Source organism: Drosophila montana, unplaced genomic scaffold, assembly GCF_035044405.1.
Source record: "Drosophila montana isolate Dmon_TW-CO22-7 unplaced genomic scaffold, ASM3504440v1 contig_2716_1, whole genome shotgun sequence".
NCBI classification, from domain to species: Eukaryota; Metazoa; Arthropoda; class Insecta; order Diptera; family Drosophilidae; genus Drosophila; species Drosophila montana.
Genome location: NW_026997587.1, coordinates 598930 through 612937, shown reverse-complemented (window position 1 = coordinate 612937; position 14008 = coordinate 598930). Strand labels below are relative to the sequence as shown.

The 14008-nt window shown below is 39.6% G+C and overlaps 6 protein-coding genes across 9 annotated transcripts; 4 read left to right on the top strand and 2 right to left on the bottom strand.

Annotated features, from left to right (window-relative positions):
- Positions 1-30: 30 nt before the first annotated feature.
- Positions 31-2317, top strand: Tsp42Ei (Tetraspanin 42Ei). Its single transcript, XM_064684319.1, has 5 exons — positions 31-438; positions 517-557; positions 1514-1649; positions 1710-2072; positions 2130-2317. The coding sequence occupies exons 1-5, from the start codon at positions 379-381 to the stop codon at positions 2208-2210; spliced, it is 681 nt and encodes a 226-aa protein (XP_064540389.1). The 5' UTR covers positions 31-378; the 3' UTR covers positions 2211-2317.
- On the bottom strand, positions 2264-3302 carry LOC135429846 (uncharacterized). Of its 2 annotated transcripts, none has more exons than XR_010436471.1 (4): positions 2968-3287; positions 2759-2911; positions 2552-2702; positions 2264-2490 (listed from the first exon to the last, which is right to left on the bottom strand). XR_010436471.1 is itself a non-coding variant. In XM_064684325.1 (4 exons), the coding sequence occupies exons 1-4, from the start codon at positions 3040-3042 to the stop codon at positions 2326-2328; spliced, it is 555 nt and encodes a 184-aa protein (XP_064540395.1). In that variant the 5' UTR covers positions 3043-3302; the 3' UTR covers positions 2264-2325. The 2 variants fall into 2 exon arrangements, 1 of the variants encoding a protein (XP_064540395.1); XM_064684325.1 differs by having other exon boundaries at positions 2552-2713; positions 2968-3302.
- A 30-nt stretch (positions 3303-3332) lies between these two features.
- Positions 3333-13228, bottom strand: LOC135429845 (uncharacterized). Of its 3 annotated transcripts, none has more exons than XM_064684323.1 (5): positions 13167-13228; positions 4222-4296; positions 4019-4171; positions 3794-3961; positions 3333-3735 (listed from the first exon to the last, which is right to left on the bottom strand). In XM_064684323.1, the coding sequence occupies exons 1-5, from the start codon at positions 13221-13223 to the stop codon at positions 3574-3576; spliced, it is 615 nt and encodes a 204-aa protein (XP_064540393.1). In that variant the 5' UTR covers positions 13224-13228; the 3' UTR covers positions 3333-3573. The 3 variants fall into 3 exon arrangements, with proteins under 3 accessions (XP_064540393.1, XP_064540392.1, XP_064540394.1); XM_064684322.1 differs by having other exon boundaries at positions 3386-3738; positions 13167-13193; XM_064684324.1 differs by lacking the exons at positions 4222-4296; positions 13167-13228 and having other exon boundaries at positions 3386-3738; positions 3794-3950; positions 4019-4153.
- Tsp42Ej (Tetraspanin 42Ej) lies at positions 4475-6528 on the top strand. Its single transcript, XM_064684320.1, has 5 exons — positions 4475-4673; positions 4735-4830; positions 5720-5881; positions 5948-6310; positions 6369-6528. Exons 2-5 carry the CDS (start codon positions 4765-4767, stop codon positions 6456-6458), a joined length of 681 nt encoding a protein of 226 aa, XP_064540390.1. The 5' UTR covers positions 4475-4673; positions 4735-4764; the 3' UTR covers positions 6459-6528.
- Positions 6778-9261, top strand: Tsp42Ek (Tetraspanin 42Ek). Its single transcript, XM_064684299.1, has 5 exons — positions 6778-6889; positions 7744-7902; positions 7995-8156; positions 8224-8418; positions 8484-9261. The coding sequence occupies exons 1-5, from the start codon at positions 6830-6832 to the stop codon at positions 8559-8561; spliced, it is 654 nt and encodes a 217-aa protein (XP_064540369.1). The 5' UTR covers positions 6778-6829; the 3' UTR covers positions 8562-9261.
- Positions 10565-12760, top strand: Tsp42El (Tetraspanin 42El). The gene is made up of 5 exons (XM_064684283.1): positions 10565-10762; positions 11815-11973; positions 12038-12193; positions 12251-12457; positions 12523-12760. The coding sequence occupies exons 1-5, from the start codon at positions 10703-10705 to the stop codon at positions 12592-12594; spliced, it is 654 nt and encodes a 217-aa protein (XP_064540353.1). The 5' UTR covers positions 10565-10702; the 3' UTR covers positions 12595-12760.
- Positions 13229-14008: the final 780 nt, after the last annotated feature.

Below are 14008 nucleotides of genomic sequence, written 5' to 3'. Positions count from 1 at the left end.
TAAAAATTCAAAATAAAAACACACAGCAAGTTTCAGTTGTTTCACGGCACTGAAAGGCAGCGGTCAGCCAGCAGAGATTTCACAGATTTTGCATCCGTCGGATACACATTCTATACGTACTACCAAAAAAAACTTGCTACTGCCATATACGTAATACTCACTTAATGCATTCTGCGCGGTGTCGCTGATTTAAATAGCCAACAATCGCAAGGTCCAGTCTGACTAGTCAGCCAGTCGATTAGTCGGTTAGTCGATTAGTCGTTTAGCCAGGGCGACAGCTGTCGCACGTCTCGTCAGCATCTTCGCTAGCTGCAACACGACAACAACAACAACAACAGCAACAACAACCACAACAACAGCAATAATAACAACAACAAGATGGGCCTGTCGGAGACTACAGTGAAGCATCTGCTGCTGCTGCTGAACTTTGTGTATGCGGTGTGTAAAAGTTGCCATTGAGAAAAAAAAAATGAGAAACAATAATAAAATTGCGCACCTGTTTCTATTTAATTACAGGTGCTCGGCTTGCTGCTGATTGGTTTTGGCATTTTCTTTCTGTAAGTCATTTTATATACAACTGGCAAGTATTCATTATATTGCAGCGCAGTTTTCCATATATTTTATGTGTCATACATTTTATTGTTTGCTATGGGCTGTATTTTCCAGAACATGTATTCAATAATTTTCTAATGTGCAACTATACAATAATTTAAGTTTGAAGTCGTTCGAATGCAATACAAATTAGTTTACACAGTTTTCCGTGCATTTTCCGACAGTGGACGGGGGTTTTCCAGCATGGCTGAAAGAACTGCAACAGTGGTAAATTGGGTGAAAACAGTTGTATGAAAGTATTTTGTTTACCATCCGATTGGTTCAAAACTGATTTACAAAGATCTTTGAGAGAATTTATTTTAAACGTGCCATCGGCAAGGCCGGGGTATACCTATTATCCTATATATGTCGAAATTTCCCACCCCCATAACTCGGTCAAAATTCAACCGATTTTCAAAAGGTTTAGTTTTTTGTGCATGGTTTGGCCTCTAGATTAATTTTGTATCCAAAACTGGCAACATTATTTTTGGTCCAAATTCATGTAAAATTGTACCCTCAACTATCCTATATAGACATAGATCCAAATTTCCCACCCCCATAACTCGGTCAAAACTCAACCGATTTTCATAAGGTTTGGCTTTTTCTTAATGGTTTGGCCTCTAGGTCAATTTGACATCTAAATCTGAGAACATTTTTTTTTATATAATATATATTATTTTATATATAATATATGAAATATATAATAAATAATATATTATGTTTTATATATAATATATAATATACATCAAATAATATATAATATAATGTATGGAAGAATATAGCACAAGAGTGGAAGTTTATATGTGAAAATATTGTATTATGTGTTAACGTTAAACTGAGTATTCTCGATCTGATTATACTAAAAAAGAACCTGTTTATTTCTATATATAATCAAAACTTACTTGTTTTATCGTCTTTCAAGAGCATACGTAACTGCGGTGAGCATTGGCGAGAATGTGGCTGGCGGCCTAATCATTGGCCTGGGCGTCGTCATAGTCATCATTGCCGTCTTTGGCTGCCTGGCGGCGGCGCACGAGTCGTCCCGACGTCTGCTCTTTGTAGGTGCAACTGCCTTAAACTGGAAATACGTTAACTAACTCTGAATCCTCACTGTACAGTATGTCGTCTCGATTGTGGTGCTGATACTCATACAGCTGCTGTTCCTGAGCATGGTCTCGCACGGCACCAAGGATGGCATCTCGGGCAGCATTAATGAGGGCTTCGAGCAGCTGTGGGACGCCGAACGCAATGAGACCGGCGCCTTGGCCTACTACGAGTCCTGGCTGCACTGTTGCGGCGTCAATGGCTCCGAGGACTATGCGGTCATCAATCACGCTGTGCCCAGGAGCTGCTGTCCCGAGCTCAAGTGTGCGAACCTAACCCAAGTCTACAAAGTCGGCTGCAAGTCAGAGTTCGTGGAGTATCTGGATGACAGGCTGTTGATATTCAAGATTGTCTGCTGGCTGCTAATCGTGGGCGAGGTAAGTAACTAGAATTATGAGAGCTGCAGATTTTAGCTGAACTTTGAACTCTTTCAGGCAATTGGCGCCGCCTTGGGCTGGCTGCTCTTAACGGGCCTGAAGAATCAAGATCGGCGCAACAATGCCGTCTGGATGTAATCAAAGTTTAACCCTAAGCCTTAAGTATTATTTTAATTAAAACTACACTAATATTTAATTGTTTCAATATTAAAGCCACAAATTTTACTCTATATATATAGGTATAATTAACTGGCTAATCATTTGTAACCTCAATGTAGATATTCGACAAGGTGCGTGTCACATTCTTCCATGACCATCTGGTGAAGAGCGCGTAATGCCCTTTGCCCAGGGGCAGAGCTGGCAGCCGCTTCGATATATCCGTATTCATTACCCTATCAATATAAATGTAGTTCTCATTCTGAAAAGTATTGAAAATCGATTTGAATTATTTGTATGCGAACTATGCACTCTAGTCTCACATAGGGGCAGCTGTGATTCATGTTTGTGTGTCCATCCAGAAATCCCAATATGAGCTTGGCCAGGCCATTATAGCGCGATTTCCAGAAACGACACATATCTATGTCGGAGGCGTACAGATATGGCTTCCAGCCATTTCGTCTGATCATCAATCTGAAATGAAACTGCCTTTCGACTAAATTTGACTAAGTTCCTTTTGAAATACTTACGAAAAGCTCCCTTTTGATTGGCTCGAAGATCTTGTAGCGCAGACTCATATAGTTTTGCAGTTGATCCACCTGCCCGATGTAGCAATATTCCACAGTAGCCAGATTTTTATATTTGCTGTCGCAGGTAATGTTTGTGAATTTCATAAAGATTGCCTAGATTTTGTTTATATGCAGTTTGCTTTTCAAATATACACATTCTAGATACTTACATTTGCTTGGCCGACATTTAGCAGGCATATACACAAGGGTATTAGCCATAAATATTTAATGCTCGACTTGTCCATTTGATTGTTGTTAGGCGAATGTTTATGCAAACAATTCGATTGGCATGATCACATTGAAATAAGCATCAACATATAATTATGTTCTGCCCAAATGTGCACGACCAGCCGATGCCCTGTATTCAAAAATTATTCGAAAAATAAACTGATCTAAATTTAAGAAAATATTTTACGCGTTGCCTTTCGATTTAAGATTATAGGCGAAAATTATTGGCATTATGTCAAATTTGGCTCCACTCAAAAAAATCGTTTCGAAATACTCAGAAAATAAGAGAAAAATAAATATTAAAAAAAAACGTTGATAAATATTTAAAAAAATTTTAAAAAACTAAGCAAACAATTTCTTTAAGCGTCTGGCATTTTGTTTTCCTATCATTATGAGATATGCACTGCCGAATTGAACAAACACTCTAGTTTATCATTGCCCACTTGCAGTAAGTACAGGGTATAATAAGCGCACAAAATTATTTGATTTCGATTATAATGTATTTTTAATTGTTCAATCTAAACAAGCCCAACAATATACTTAGCTGGTTAATCATTCAAGACCTCCAGGTAAATATTTGTTATGGCTCGTGTTGCGTTTTTCCAGGACCAGCTGGTGAAAACCGCATAGTGTCCTTTGCCCAAGGGCAAGCCGCGTATTTTCTTAGATATATCCGTGTTCAGCACTCTGTCTACAGTCACAAACGTTTCCTTCTGGAAGAACAGCACTTGTAGGCAATCTATAAGTCATAAGATCGTCAAGTCTTACCGTATAGGGGCAGGTGTGGTTCAGATTGGTGTGACCCTCAATTAGGCCATACAACAGCTTGGCTATGGCATTATAGCGCGACTTCCAGAAGCGACACAAGTCTATATCGATGGCATATAGAAACGGCTGCCAGCTATTGTTGTTTCTGATCATCAATCTGAAACGGAACTTCATCCCTGGCAGGCTTAAAAGCAGTTCAGCTTGGCTTATCCGCTAGATACTTACGAAAAAGCCATTTTGTAAAGGCTGAGCTAGCTTATAGCGCACACTTATATAGTTTCTCAGGCGATCCAAATGCCCGACATAGCAATACTCTATCGAGTTCGTGCTCAGATCCTTGCTCTCGCACGTGATGTTCGTGAATCGCAGAAAACTGCCCTAAATGCGGCATAAATGACAAATCTGTTGTGAATAAATAATATACTTGCCTGCACATCGCCGATATTTGTCAGGCATATGCACAATGCAAAAATCAACTTGTCCATTTGATTGCTTTTGGCCAACTGTTTAATGACACACAAGCGAATTACCAAAATAGCCTAAGTTCAATTATAATATATATTTTTTGCAAAATATTTATTTATTTCTTGCACGAACCCTTCAATGCGACACCCTGTATATAAATAGTCGAAGCGCCTGCGCCAAATGCGACGACTAAAACTGAAGCTAAAACCGTGTCAGCCGTCAGTCGACTGGCAGCGTTCGGGCCATAAATGACACCACAACCGGGTCCGTACTTGGCTCAATCGGCGGCGCGTCAATAATATGCTTGCCCCGCAACGCAGCATAGACACGGCATTGTTCACTGTCATTGTCACAGACGACGACGCATAAAGGCGGAAACGGCCTCTATTCAATTGCAGCTAGTCAAAAATCGCTCGTAAGTGTAATAAGCGTGAAAATAGATTTTGCCGTGTCTAAAACTGTGCTATTTTCTCTAGTTGTTTTTAGTCGTCTTGCTGGGCAGCATCATGGAGAAGTCATTTTCGATAGGGCCCTGGAAATATGCTCTGTTCACAACATGCATTCTGATTGCGGTAAGTGTTGACCCAGTCGTTGACCAGGCCGTTTGCTCTAAATATCGACCGCGCACAGGCAGCAACATATTCATTCAGCACATGCAGAAAAAATTATAAATCGATATTATCATCAAAGCTGTCTTGATGGTAGCTATCAGGGATATAAACAGCTGTCAGCACTTGGCCATCAATTGCTATTAAATTTATATCAATGTTTACTTTCGATCTCGTTTTGGCATACATGTGGTATACGTAATGCGGCAAAATGTTTGCATAATTGCCAGCTCGACGCCGCGCCCCACATCATTTCATGCCCATAGTTATAGCTGTAATATTTTTAAACTGAACGAAATGCCGCCTGTCTTCCGACACTATTTACAAATGCACCGTGTATTCGTTTCTCATAAAAATACAAGACATTTCAATTTGCCTTGTTTGCTTCATTAACTGTTCACTGTGCTGCACAAATATGCTTTCTAAGCAAATTCACTTGCTTTTCCTCACTTCTTCTTTGTGCTTTGCATTCGTAAACGTTTTACTACCCTTAACTGTTGCTCATATGTACAGAGTTTCTGCACAGGGAATTGCCTTTATTCAATACCATGCAATTTTTGAATTCTTCTTTGTGCTTTGCATTCGTAAACGTTTTACTGCACTGCTGCTAATATACACACAATGCACAGGTATCTGCCTTTATTTCTAATTCTTCTTTGTGCTGCGCTGCTTCTCATATGCAGACACATTGAGCTTGCTTTCATTTGTATCAATATCAAGCGATTTTTGTATTCCCTCTTTGTGCTGTATTCGTAAACGTTTTGCTGCGCTGCTGCTGTTAAACTAATTGAGGCTGTTTTTTGTCGTGTTTTTTACGATTATTTTAATGGCTTATATCATTTATTTTTAACAGGGCTTTAACATACTCTTCTTCTCGTGCGGCGTTGTCACCTGGGGCTCTTCGGCTTCGGTCTACGGTGGCTATTCGTCTGCTCTCTGCGGCGCTCTTATTTTTGCTGTCAGTTTCCTGGGACATTATGTCGCTCTGAAGGAGTCCTACAAGTTCTCCAATTATGTGAGTGCCTCCCATATATAGATCACACATAATTTTCCTTTAACTCAAGTCTCATATATCTTGCAGTATATTATTTGCAGCATTTTGGCCAGCATTATGCTGGTCATCTACTTTATCATCTTCTCGAGCATGAAAAGCCAGCTGATGTGGCGGTTCGAGGAGCGCATTAATCGTCTGTTCGCAGAGAGATCAAATCAGAATGACACCATGCAGCCCATACACAGCCTGTTCCGCTGCTGTGGCCTGGAGGGGCCGCAGGACTATTTGGCCAAGGAGCATGGCGCCTTGCCGGCTAGCTGCTGTTATGCCTTCGATTGCACTGTGGCCGGGCATATCTATCAGGAGGGCTGCGGCACAAAGGCCATTCAGGGCTTGCAATTTCAGGCTGATGTGAATTATTACGCAGCCATTGCCATATTTGTGCTGGAGGTAAAGCTCGGCTAATAAATATTTACTTAGTGCTAATTTAAACAATTATTAATTACAGCTTTTAAGCATGCTCTTTGCATTTCTCATGGGCAAGGCGCGTAAGCTCTTGAAGATCAAGGATGACGAGACACCCATTAATGAGGACTAGACCTGGCGCAGCATATTTGTAGTGCAATTTAGTTATTTGTAACGCGCTTCGAGCCAAACTAAACGATTAAATTAGTTTAATTGTCGTTTTCCAATAAAAAAAAAAAAAATAGAAAGAAAACATAAACACGCGACATTCGCAGTTTGAATTTCGGCACCAAAACGAGAATAATTCCAATTCCAGCAACTCGACAACACTGTGCAAAACTTGAAGAACAGAAAATCTATTCAATGCCTTTGTGTCTGGCATCATTCGGGCAGCTGACGCCGATACGATCGGTTGTGTATATTTAATATATATACATATAACAATAATACAATATTAATATATATACGCCAATCAATTCAACATTTGGTATCTTGTTCGTCAACATGGGCTGTACTTCCGGCTGTTTTAAGTGTTTCCTCAACATTCTCAACACGCTCTATGCGGTAAGTTTTGCAGAGTTGAGGTAAGAGAGAAGTTTGGCCTAAGAAATTCCATTTTCGCCCGTCGAGTGACAAGTTCTTGAATGTATAACGCATATATTTCTAGCTGTGAGATAATATATAGACACCTCGAATTGTGCACGGTGCGACGACTTTGTATCAGAATTGTCCGAATTTATAGCCGGTTTTTGGTTAGACAGTGTACTTAATAGGCGGAAATACTTATATGTGTGCGCTTATTTATATATTTATATATGTTCGATATATGTTGTAGCCAAGGGTTATAAAATGTTTATATTGTCAGATGTTTAATGTGTTGTTTTTGTTTTTCAATAAACAAAGCTATATATATAGCTTAAGAATTTGCAGGCAATAGTAAAATGTTGTTTAGAATCCTAGGAATCCACAGCATAAAATATATATATATATAAATTCTTGATCAGCAATAGCTGCCGTCTGTCTGTTTCTATATATACCCAATCTAACGCTATCTTATGCTGAACTTGGCCGGATTGGAAGTCTATATCATAGATCAAATAACTTAAAACAAAGTTCTTGTCTGAAAGACTCAAAGTATCTCTTGCAAACTCTATAAACAGAGTAAAATCGTATCAACATCTTGTTAATATATCACAAAGTACCTCTAGAAGTATAGAAAAATCCGCTATATATATGCAAGACTTTTTAAGCTTGATCAGCCAAAAGCTAACTTCCTATTATTGTTCATCTACTTCAAAAACATTCCAGTTTATTTTAAGTTAAGATAACCCGCAAAAAATACCAATTAATCTGAACCTCTTTAATCTGCCAGGCATAAATGTAATTATTTCGATTATCTCTTTTATATAAATGCACAGCTCTTTGGCCTGTTGATAATAGGTATTGCCACGCTGAGTCTGAGCCAGGCGCCGACTGCATATATTATCTATCTGTATGTCGTTGGCGGGGTTCTGTTTGCATCGTCTATTATCGGCTGCTGCGGCATCTGCCAGGAGAGTGTTTGCCTGACCACAACGGTGAGTGAACTTGATAAACAAACTGCCAGACGAAGATGCCTGACTCGATATTCTATGTAAAATCCCAATCCCGAACACATCCAATACCAAAGTATGGATTCATCTTGTTGGCATTGCTGATTGTGCAATTGTTTGGCTTGTTTGGGAACAGCTTCGATGAGGATTACATTAAACGCTATGCGGTCGAAGATGTCGATGTCAAATGGAAACTGGAGATGATCGAGCCCGGTGCCATGGATAAAATACAGCGTACCGTAGGTGAAATTCTCTTCGAAATTCTCACATTGCATTAATCGAGTTCTTCATAATGTTGCCACACAGTACGAGTGCTGCGGACGCAATGGACCCGATGACTATGTGAGCATAGATCGTGCTACATTGTCGGACAGTTGCTATCCCGATGGAAAAACCAATATACCCTACTTTACCACGGGCTGCGTAAATGCCGCTGCCGACGAGTTCTTGAGATTCTTTAATTATGCTGATAATAGTAAATGGGGCTCATTTGCAGTCACGGTGCGTTCTTTTTATAAATACATTTAGATACCTTTATTAAATTTGATTATACTCTTCCATTTCAGGCTCTCTTGTGCTTCTGCACTTTCTATTTGGTGCAACGTTTTCGCAAGGAACGCCAAAGATACACGTATCATTATTAAGACGAACTGATTTTTATGCTCGTTCACAAACGCGAAAAGAGTATATTCGGTTTGTCGTATGTCTGTCTGTCCGCCAATATGAATGCAAATTTTCACCGGAAACTAAAGACTTAAAATTGAAATATATTTTAGTCACAGTGTTAACATTGTATAGCCAGGTCTCACTAGGGGCTGGTGATAATATAGATTCTATATATCCCAACTTTTTAAACAAAGATCTAACCAAAAATCTGTATCTTCCATGGAATGACAAAATTTGATATAATAACTATCGACGAGCGCTGAAGATCGATAAGAAAATGGGCAAAATCGATAACATTTGAAAATTTCTCATTTTTTGAGTGGGAGCGAGCATTAAGCAGTCGGTTACAGCCGACTGCCGCATTCTCCTTCTTACCTCCTCTAAAGATCTAAACAAATATCTATATCTTCCATGGATTCACAAAATTTGATATAATAACTATCGACGAGTGCAGAAGATCGATAGGAAAATTAACAAAATCGATAACAATTGAAAAGTGTGAACGAGCATTAAGCAGTCGGTTACAGCCGACTGCCGCATTCTTATTTGCTTATTGTGTTTAATTATCTCAAATATTTACAACTTTTCGAACTGGAATCTAATTTGTTTTGAAAATTTGTCAACATTATTTTTAGACACTTACAAATAAACTGCTGATGGTAGTAAATGCACAGGGTATTTGTATAATTATTATTAATTATCTATTACTGATACATAACCCGGCCTCGGCCTGGGCTGGCGTCATTCGGCTCATTCATCTTAACATTCCCAATCGACTCGACTCATGCTCCATTCATGACGCAATGTGTTCGATAATCACAGCGCATTAGTTTCTAAGAGTCGTCTGATCGCCACAGCGAATCTCTCGCCCTCCCTCCCTCTCTCTCTCTCTCTCTCTCACTGTTTCTCTGTTGCTGTCTCTATTGCTCGGCTGTAACATCTGGCACATTGGAGAGCTGGCGTCGCAGCTATTTACCATAGACCCAGTTCCAGAGTGCACCACTTTGTAGCTCGTTCGGCCGCTCAATCATTTAGCTCTCCGGCTGGGTCAGACCGCCCGGCTGTTTGTTTGTTTGTTTGGCTTCCGACATCGCTTGGGCTTTGGTATACAAACATACACACACAGACACGTACACACGTTGACTTTTGATTTTGGCTTTTTTTATACCCTTGCAGAGGGTATTATAATTTTGTCGTGAAATATGTAACGCATGGAAGGATGCTTTTACGATCCCATAAAGTATATATATCCATGATTAGTATCAACAGCCGAGTCGATATAACCATGTCCGTCTGTCTCTTTCTATGCGAACTAGCCTCTCAGTTTTAAAGCTATCTTTATGGAACTTTGCAGAAGTGCCTCTCTCTGTTGCACGCAGTACATATGTCAAAACCGGCTCGATCGGACTACTAAATCATATAGCTGCCATAGGAACGATCGGTCGAAAATCAAGTTGTGGTACGGAAAACTTTTTTGTTTATTAAGATATCTTGATTAAGCTCGGCATTTATTAGTGTTACTATGCTCCTCATATATATGCAAAAACCTATTAAGATCGGACCACTATATCATATAGCTTCCATAGGAACGATCGGTCGAAAATTAAGTTTTTGTATGGAAAACTTTTTTGTTTTTCAATATATCTTAACCATACTCGGCATTAACAATTTTCGCTGTGCTTCTTAGATACAGGCAAATCACCATGATCATTATGAAAAGGTTTGGTCTGCAAGGGTATTAAATCTTCGGCGTGCCGAAGATAGCACTTCTTTCTCGTTTTTTTTTTTGCTTTTCATGTTTGTTTACCGTCTTTTTGTTTGCACTGTGGTGTTCAGTGGTGCTCCGTGGTGGTGCTCTGTGTGCCACTGTGCCGTTTTGTGCTCTTTGCTCGCCAGCTTCGGGCCTCGGTTTCAGTTTCAGTTTCAGTTGTAGTTCGTACGCGGCCGTCTGCGCTCACAGTTCTCGGTTGTAACTTAAATACTAAAATCAAAAATAGCTAAAAAACAAGTACATTGTCCAGTTGTTATTTTCTGCTGTTTTGTTTTGACAAACTGTTGCACGTGTCCGCATTTATTTATTTACAATCAGTTTTTGTAACAAATTTGATTAGTTGCAATCATGGGCTGCGCCACGGGCTCCATTAAATACTCATTATTCCTCTTCAATGCATTATGGGCGGTAAGTTGTAAAAGTTTTCAAATGTTTTTCAAACGAAACATCTGGCAATGGCAAATGGAAGCATTGAAAAAAAAATAGCAAACCTTTTTGTAGCTCTACCTAAGACCAGATGATATCATCTTGTATATGCGTGCTTAGTTCACGACTATTATTGTTAGTCTAAAAAAACACATACATGCGCGTTTTCTAGCGCTCAGCGAGCGGGCGAGTGTGTGTGTGTGTGCGTGTGTGTGTGAGTATCTGTGTCTATTGTCTGTGGCTTTTTGCATTCCTTGAGCCGCTTGGAAAGCTTCTTTGTTAACAAGCGACCAGCAAACAGCGACAACGACGTCATGCCTTCAGATTTAGTATAATAATTAAAAACCAAAGAAAAAAAAATCGTAATAGAAACCGGATTAGAAAACACACAAGACACCAATGTCAACACCTGGCGATGAAAGCAGCTACATTTGCTTCTTTTTGGTGCTGATGATATGCTCTCATATATCATGACATCAGCTCTGATAATTCCAATTAAATCATGCATTAGAACTAATGAATTTGAGCCGTTGAAGAGAAGCTGCGGAAATTGGCAATGACTGAGGCATTAATGGAACATTTGTGAAAAGATCCCTCTAAAAGCTTAAAAAAAAAATCTTTGAGGTCCTTAGTATATAAGTTAGTTAGTCATTTGCTGCTAAAATGTTGTATACAATGACGATATGCTCTCATTTATCATGACATCAGCTCTAATATTTCCAATTAAATCAGGCATTTGCAATAAATGAAAGTATTTATGAAATATGTGTGAAAAGAACACCCTGAAAAGTTATAGGAATCAAAATCCTTGGTCCTTAATAGATAAGTTAGCCAGTCATTTAGGCAATAGAACAATGAGAATCCAGATTCGAATCTCAGGCAATACGAAGTATAATAGAAACGTTAATTCGTTTCCCACTTCGCTGAAATTGGAGGGCGTGTAACCGAACGCCCACTTTTGAATGATGATTCACAAAACTGAAATCTGCCATTCTATAATTTACATTCTCTATGTGCCATATTGAACATTTCAGATACTTGGCATATTGGTCATCGTGTTTGGCGGACTTGGCTGGGGCGCCATGCCGCAGCAATATGCCATCGGCATCATGGTCCTAGGCGGCATTATACTGTTGATATCGATGTTCGGCTGCTTTGGGGCCATACGCGAATCGTCGCGCATGCTCTGGACGGTGAGTATTCCATAGATACGAGTTTGCAGAGTTGGCCTAACACTTCTCTTCATTGTTTTTGTAGTATGTGTCGCTGCTGTTGGTGCTGCTGGTGCTGATAGCCGTCTTCATCTTCTTCAATACCCGCGACGTGTTTAAGAAGTATGCAATGCAAACGGTTGAGGATCATTGGCAACTGGAACTGACCAAGCCGGGCAGCATGGATCTGATACAGAAGACGGTAAGTGCTGGCTCTGACTAAAAGTGTTTCCAATTTAAATTTAACTCGTTTGCATAGTACTCCTGCTGCGGACGCTACGGAGCTGGCGACTATATTGCCATTGGGCATAGAAATAATACGGTGCCCTCGAGCTGTTGCAAGGGCAACAACTGCCTGAATCCATTGAATGTCTACACAGATGGTTGTCTGGGCAAAGTGGAGGCGGCCTTTGCCGATGAGGCCAGCACATCGCGATACTTTGAATGGGGCCTGCTGGGTTTCGATGTAAGTGCCTCCGTCAGCTGCCCAACTGCCCCGCGCTCTAATATTTGCGATTTGTCTGCTTTCAGTTGATAATACTCGGTCTGGCGATCATACTTGCCTTACACTATTCGAATCAGAGACGCCGCTATAATTATTAATTTTATATTTAGCAAGAACTAAGTCAGTCGAATTGTACTCGTAGTACCTCATCTATAAGTGTCACCAATGTACCTACTTATGCAAACTTTGAACCGCACAGAGCGCCATGTGTTCACTTGCCAAGCAATCCAATGAATTAAATATATACTTAACTCGAATAAACAATTGCAATTGCTTTCATTTTTCGACAGCTTGCCATCGCATTTGGTTCCACAGTGCAAGCTCTTCAACCAATTAGGCAATCGAAACGTGGGGGTAAAAAAAAAACCCAAAAATTATCAAGCTCCCAATGACGACACGCTTCATGAAGCTTTCTTGCCCATCTGCGGGAAAGCAGCTGGCATAGCTTAGTCCCCCAAAATTAAATCAACAATACACCCATGGCCACGGTCAGAGATAAAGAAAGAGATGAAGGGAGAAAGAGAGGGAGAGAACGAGCTGCAGCTTTATCTGTACGACTTATAGTAGGGACCGCAGATGCAACAAGCTTAAAAAGTCAAAATTATCGACTGATTTGCACAAATATATGCATATTTAGATATAAAAATATATATGTTAAAATTGTACTTACCCAAAACTCCATATATACACGCCCAAATATTTGCCATCTATTAGTAGGAGGGTCCATATAGTTTGCAGCACAGAGAAAAGTACGTCGGTCTTCGTTTGGCATATGATGCACGCACACACACGTGCACATATTTATATACATGCTCTCATGCATATATGAATACATGCATACATGCATGCATACACACATACATGCAAACTTGCATACATGTATGAATACATGCTTACATGCATACATGTATGAATACATGCTTACATGCATACATGCTAACATGCTTGCATGCTAACATGCTTGCATGCTAACATGCTTGCATGCTAACATGCTTGCATGCATACATGCATGCATACATACATACATACATACATACATACGTACATGCTTACATGCATACATACATACATACATACATGCATACATGCATACATGCATACATGCATACATGCATACATACATACATACATACATACATACATACATACATACATACATACATACATACATACATACATACATACATACATACATACATACATACATACATACATACATACATACATACAAACATACATACATACATACATACATACATACATACATACATACATACATACATACATACATACATACATACATACATACATACATACATACATACATACATACATACTTACGACAAAAACACGACAAAAAAACACTTGTGTTCACAGCCTGAAACCTGCGTAGATGATCCCAAAATCCTTGAATGCCGATCGATAAAGTTTGTTCTCGCGATCCTAACGAAAGATGTCCTTCGAAAAGGACATTTCTCTTACATCCGTAATTGGGGAAAATCCTTATAGATT